Raw genomic sequence first — 7229 nt, 5'->3', positions numbered from 1 at the left:
GCAAAATAGCCTCGAGTCCTACACAAGCACAGTTATATAGAAATTCAAGGTTAAATGGGAATGAAAGTGTATTTAGAAGACGCAACTCTTGGTGAGGAATGAGTAGAATGAAAGAAGGGTAAACTCAGGGTTCAGGGGAATTACGGGGCATAAGTTGCTTTCAGCTATGCTAATTTGGGATGTAGCAAATATTATTTTTACTAGGAGAAGTTCTATTGAGCAGAAAAAGGTTGGTCATAACAATTTGCTTTTGTGATTCTCTGGATTAGGAAGTGATGGACACAGGAAACAGCACAGTGGTGACAGAATTCATCCTCCTTGGTTTGACCCAATCTCAAGATGCCCAAATCCTGCTCTTTGTGCTAGTCTCAATGTTCTACCTCATAATCCTCCCTGGCAATGTTCTTATCATTCTTACTATAAGATCAGATCCTGGACTTAATGCTCCCCTCTATTTCTTCTTGGGAAACTTGGCCTTCCTGGATGCCTCCTACTCCTTCATTGTGTCTCCCAGGATGCTGGTGGACTTCTTCTCTGAGAAGAAAGTAATTTCCTACAATTGCTGCATCACCCAGCTGTTTTTCTTGCATTTCCTTGGTGTCGGGGAGATGTTCCTTCTTGTTATCATGGCCTTTGACCGCTACATCGCCATATGTCGGCCTCTACATTATGCAACAGTCATGAGCCCCAGGGTCTGCTATGCATTGCTGTTGGCTCTGTGGCTTGGGGCCTTTGCCCATGCCATTGTGCAAGTGGCCCTTATCCTGCACTTGCCCTTTTGTGGCCCAAACCAGCTGGACAACTTCTTCTGTGATGTGCCACAGGTCATCAAGCTGGCCTGCACTGACACCTATGTGGTGGAACTCCTGATGGTCTCCAACAATGGCCTGCTCACCCTGCTGGGCTTCCTGGGCCTTCTGGCCTCCTATGCTGTCATCCTCTGCAGAGTAAAGGGACACTCCTCCGAAGGGAAGAGTAAGGCTATCTCCACTTGCACCACCCACATTATCATTGTGTTCCTCATGTTTGGACCTGCCACTTTTATCTACACCCGCCCCTTCAGGGTTTTTCCAGTTGACAAAGTAGTTGCTCTCTTTCATACAGTCATCTTTCCTTTGCTGAACCCTGTAATTTATACACTTCGCAACCAGGAAGTTAAAACTTCCATGATAAAGCTATTAAGACAGCACAGGGTGTTCTAAATGAAGTAGAAAAATGAGTAAATCAACAAAGTAGAAAGTCCAATTCAAATAATATAAATTATTACTTCATGTACTGAATAAGTGAGTCATTTAGTAAACAAACTATTATGAATCACTTCCAATTTTCAGGCTCTGTTTAAAGTATATGAATGAGATAAACTAACTTTCCAGGTTTCTTAGGTTATATTCATGTGAATAAATGCAGGTGTACTGTGGTTTGATTGGGGAGGTACTAAATACCTTAATTTTCATAGTTAAGTATGATATTCTGACACAAACCAGGTGGTCTTTTGAGGTTCAGCTGATACAAAATGATCTGAAAGAAGTAACCACACAATTTCCTGAGATATTCTAGGCAGAAAGGATGACTAACACAAAGATCCACAATTTTATAAGATTGGTACATTTGAAGACCACAAAGAAGAACAATGTTGCTTAGTGGAGTTGAAGAATCTGAAAGTAGAAAGAATTGAAAGAGGAGAGGTTGCAGGTAAAACACTCATGAAGTATTTTAAGCAATGGAAAGAAGTTCATGCCATTTAAACTTTAAATGAGGCCATAAAAGGCATTAAACTGGAGAGTAAGTATTAATGTTTTTTACTTGCCTTAAGGCAAGAGCTTCAAGATTCTGGAGGAATTCTATGAGAAATAAAATATTATTAAATAGAAAAAAATCATGCTGTTAAGTAATTTTAATGGTACCTTAATTAGTTATTTTTTCCTAAATTTGGAGAATGTTGTGATCTCCTTTACTATTGTTGTTAATCTTGGAGAGGAACTTGAGTTCACTTCAAATGATTTCATCCTGAATGCAATTATGTTGGTTATTTGTTGTATTAATTTTTATTTAGTTATAGATGTTTATCCATTACAATTTCTTTGTCTATTTATTTGTTTGCTTGGATGGGGGTAATACCAAGTATTATGTATTTTTAAAATAGTTGAATGGACTGTAAAACAGGCTGTGAATTTGGAATGCAGTAGTATATATTAAAATGTTAACAGCAAATCCTGTCCTCAAGCAATTATTGATATGGGGAATAGAACAGTTATTTTTCTATTGCAGTCTACAAGACCATAGAACTGAAACTGTGTGCGATACTCAGGAAAATAGCTTAGAGCTTCTCTAGCAGTAGTAGATATCCCCATATAAAATGGAAACCTTATATTCTTTAGTCCCTAGGCCACTTCCCTGATTTCTGAATTGAAGACTTACATAAGTTAATCAGAAGTTGTAAGAAGACTTTAGGGTCTCGTTTTAATCTCCCATGCCTCTGAAGAGGATAAATATAGAAATAAGAAGGCTGGAAATTAGCTTAAACCCACAGTCTTCTTTAGATAAAGGAGGGCTTTCTAAACCATGACACTACTGATATTTATAGCCCAACAATTCTTTGTTGTGAAGTGCTACCCTGTATGTTATAGATTGCTGTGAAGCATCCCTGACCTCTACCTTGATGCCAATACCACCTCCTCACTTGTAATAATGACAACTATCTCCATGTATTGCCTATGTCCCTTGAAGGTAATGTTTTCCCACACTTAACTCCATGGGTTAAGAAGAATAGTGTGCTGTGTGTAGATCTTATAGTAACATGGTCAATCTTATTTTGCAGTGAGTATATGATCTGGAGCCTAGGCAACTTATTGTTTTTAATAAACTATACTCATAGTATAATGAAAATCATTGGAATATATGAGTATGCTCTCTAAATATAAGAAAAAAAATCACTTGCATGTACACTGAGACTATCCAGTGTATAAACATAAATAATAATATTAAAATAAAAATGATAACTATGTTCAAGATAGCAGAAGATAATGTATAATAAGTAGATAAAAAATTTAAGCAGAAAATTAGAATTCACGAAAAAATCAAATAAAATTCTATTTATTAAAAATTGTGAAAATAAGAATTCATCATGAGTTTAAAATTGGAGTAAACACAGGAAAATACTAAAGAGTTAGCAAGAAATAAAGTGAACAAAAAATTTCAAATGAAATGCAAATTGGATAAAAAGGAAATTAAGGAAAGTGTATTAGAATTATGTAAAATACAAGGAAATGTCCTACCTATGTGTAGTGGACATCCAAGCACTGTGGGAAAAAGAGAAACTGGGATGCAATATTTGCAGAGAACTTCTACAAAGTGATAAAGGGCATCAACACGGACCACATGTACCACAAGTCTTTGGTCCATAAGCAGAATAAAGATTTGACAAAGAAGACCCAAACACATGAATGTAAAGCAGAGAAAAGTCAATGATACAGAGACTCTTAGAAGCCACTGAGAGAAGGAAGCACATATTGACTTGAAAAGATAAACAGTAAAGGCAGCTTTTTCTCATAAAACAAACATGGAAATCAGAGTACAATTATATCTTGAAATTGCTGAAAGATGACAATGCAAGTTAAATAATTTTTTAAAGAGAGAGAGAGAAGAGAGAGAGAGAGAGAGAGAGAGAGAGAGAGAGAGAGAGAGAGAGAGAGAGAATTTTAATATTTATTTTTTAGTTTTCGGAGGACACAACATCTTTGTTTGTATGTGGTGCTGAGGATCGAACCCAGGCTGCATGCATGCCAGGCGAGCGCGCTACTGCTTGAGCCACATCCCCAGCCCTCAAATAATTTTTATGAGATAAAAAAACCCATTTAAATGAAGAAGAGAGAAAGACATTTTCAGACAGAATTAGAAAATCTGTTTCCTGAGAATTTGTATTAAATCAGTATTAGGGGTAGTTCTTCAGTTAAGAGACCCTAATCCTGGAAGGAAACAATAAATTAAAGAATGAAGAATAAGTTAATTGTCAAGTTGATATATGTAAATAAGTATAGACTAACTATTGACTGTACAAACAGTAGTGTATTTTAAGGGGTTTATCATACATATGTACACATGAAAAGAGTCATGAACAATGAAAGAAACAATAAACATGGAATTTAAGTGTTCTATGATTCTAATATATTAAAATATTTGGTCAAACTAATACTTTGATATTAATCTTTATGAAATCCTGTAAAATACTAATACGAAGTCTTCTAACTATAAAATTCAGGACAATTTTGAAAAAGTATTATTTTGCCTGAAAACAGCTAGAAAAAGGAAAGAAAGAATGTATGAAATAAGAAAAAACATAGTAAAGTAAATATACTACAAGAAATAAACATTAAAAGCTTCATTTAAAATCTGGAATTGCTAAACTTCAAGCATGAATATTTTCACATACTAAATACATAGGTAGAAACAAGTTGAAATAAAAGGAAAGTTTGAAATATAATAAAAACAGTTGTTTTTTGTTCATGGGTTCTATATTTGTTTATTTGCCTACTTAGGAAATTTATCTGAAACCCCAAGTCAACATCTGTTATGCTTTTAGAGTCATTTGAGCACATGCAGAGAATAGCAGAAACAAAAACAAAAATCCTTGAATCACCCTGTGTGTGTACTCCCAGCTAAGGTGGCACAAAGTGACAGTGAGTTTTCTTTCATCTCTCTTCCTATTACAGGTGTCCCTTTCACAGTCTATTCACAGCACTGTTTTCCATGTATTTACAGTTATTGTTGGTGATTCTGCTGTTTGAAGGGCCCTGAAAGAACAAACAAGGCTCATCATCGGAGAAAATGCCCATTTATTGAGGAACAGCTCTTCTTCATATTTATAGAGCCGGGGGTGGTTTGACAGATATGACAGTTTAATGGTTGAAGGGTTTGACAGTTGGCATGGGGTGCTTTCTAATTGGTGGGTAAGGATCATGTGAGCTAGCAGGGCTAGTCTGATTGGTGGGTAAGGATCATGTGAGCCAGCAGGGCTCACCATTGGATGTCTCTTCTCGGGGGATGGGGAAGTTAGTCTTTGGAGCGGGGTAACTCCCAACATTCCCCCCTCTTTGTTATTAAATGAGAGTGAGCATCAACTCATTATGGCTGCTTTCTGCTGAGATGAGGCAGTGTGGGAGAATCAGAGAGGAGGGAAGTAAGGAGCCCCCACAGGAGGGCAGAGAGGACTGGTATAACTTCAGGAACCAGATCAACGAATGTTCCTTGCCATCAGGGATCCATGATGATGTCAGTCCATTCAGCATAGGTCTTGACTGGAGGTATCATCCAGCAGCCAGAAGTTGGTAATTTCTGAGGAGAAGCTGGTTAAAAGCTTGATTAGAGGTTTTTTACCCGAGTATGAATGAACTTTATGATAAAGGGAAGGAAGAGGCACAGGGAGTTTCTATAGCCCAAATCAAAGGGGGTCTCTGGGTCTGCAAGCTGCCTTGTTGGCACAAGGGGGGTTAAGTGTTCAACCTTGAGGGGGGGGCTTGGGCATTTGGGCTTGAAACAAACAGGTGATAAAGAACCAGACAGAGGGTTTGAGAAGCCAGGTCATCCTGCAGCTAACTTTGTTTGGCATGACCTGCAGACCAGGCTGTCCTGTACCTAACACCCTAAATTCCATTCTTCATTCCTAGTCCAATCTAGCTCCCTCCCCTCTCTATTAAGGCTGCTCTTCAAACTCTCTTCTACCTGGGTGTCTCTGAAACCAGCTTGCTTCTCTCTTCCCAGCTTCCCAAACCAGCTTGCTTCTCTCACTTCCATCATTGTTCCCAGCTTTCCCTAGTCACATCAAAAAAGCACGGGCTTTGTAATAAAGAAGGCAGCTTCTCCTAAGCTCTGAACGAAGGTAGCCAAGGGAGGATGGTGGCCCATTGTTCAGATCTCTCCAGGTTTTATGTGAAACACCTCAACCTTAAATACTTAAAATTCTGGGAGGGTAAACAGAACACACATGTTTCTCCTTAGGCCAAGAAGGCAACTGGTAAAGTGCTCTCTTATGATAAAGGTAGTTCACACTTATTCAGGGGTCACCATGCTCCGGACACCTAAGTGGTTTGTCAGAAGGACAACACACAACGGTCCCACTACCGGCCAGATCCAAGCAAGTAGGGGGTCTGTAAGGAGGAGAAGGGGGTATGGCTGGAGAGGGCCCTTAGGGTCACTTGCTTTGAATCTCCAGACATAGGGCGAAGAGAGGAACCAAGAGGGGCCAGAAATGAGGGGGAGCATTAGGTATTGGGCTAAGAACGGAGATGGAGACACAAGAGAGGCGGAGCTTGAGGGCATATTGTGGGGAGGGATGACAAGAGTACTTAATGACAGGTGACGATCATTGGCTCTTCTGCTGAAGGTGTAGGAGTGCTGGGCTTAAGCCTGGAAATGTGAATCCACGGGGTAAGTTGGTTATCAGACAACTTGAGTTTGGCCGCCAAGGGAGGGCACATAATCACCTGAGCAGGACCCTCCCATTTTGGTTTTAGAGGGGGCTTTTCCCCCAGTGGACAATAGTAAACAAGTTGACCAGGTGTTAAGTAGGTAGGGTTTTCAGAGAGACTGGGGTCAGGAAGGAGACAGTCCTGATAGGACCAGAGTTCAGAGGAGGGGCAGGGCATAGGTTTTGCAGACCAGTAGGGGTTCTGTAGGCAATCTGGGAGGAATGAGGGGACAGCCTTACATGACTTCATAAGGTGAGAGATTAGAAGGCTTCTTTGGCAGGGCCCTAATGAGCAATAAAGCCAAAGGGAGCACCTTTACCCAGTCCAGGCTTAATTCCATGGTGAGCTTGGTGAGGGTCTCTTTAAGGGACCAATTGGTCCTTTCAACCTTTACAGAAGCCTGGGGGCAGTAAGAGTAATGGAAATGCCAAGGGAGTGATAGTGTGTGAGCCAGTCCCTGAGTTATCTGTGAGGTGAATTCTGGGCTATTGTCTGATTGGATAGAAGTGGGCATCCCAAAACGGGGGATTATGTGAGTAAGCAACAGATCAACTACTGTAGAGGCCCTTTTGTTAGAAGTAGGAAAGCTTCAACCCATCCTGAAAAAGTATATGACCATGGGCCTGATGAGAAGGTTTTAATGGAGTATTAATATTGATTCTCTGGCAGATCTGACAAGTGGAAATGATCTGTTGTAGGAGGGTCTTATCACGTGGGGAAAGGGTGAAAAAGGAGTGAAGGAAAATAGTGAGACTCTGTGGACTA

The 7229-nt window shown here is 39.7% G+C and overlaps 1 protein-coding gene across 1 annotated transcript; it reads left to right on the top strand.

Annotated features, from left to right (window-relative positions):
* Positions 1–275: 275 nt before the first annotated feature.
* Positions 276–1202, top strand: LOC101966885 (olfactory receptor 4N5). The gene has a single exon (XM_005342475.2). The coding sequence runs from the start codon at positions 276–278 to the stop codon at positions 1200–1202; it is 927 nt and encodes a 308-aa protein (XP_005342532.2).
* The last annotated feature ends 6027 nt before the right edge of the window (positions 1203–7229 follow it).

Source organism: Ictidomys tridecemlineatus, chromosome 5 (assembly GCF_052094955.1).
Source record: "Ictidomys tridecemlineatus isolate mIctTri1 chromosome 5, mIctTri1.hap1, whole genome shotgun sequence".
In the NCBI taxonomy this organism is placed as follows: Eukaryota; Metazoa; Chordata; class Mammalia; order Rodentia; family Sciuridae; genus Ictidomys; species Ictidomys tridecemlineatus.
Note: the sequence above shows the minus strand (reverse complement) of the source record. Positions and strands in the feature narration are given on the sequence as shown.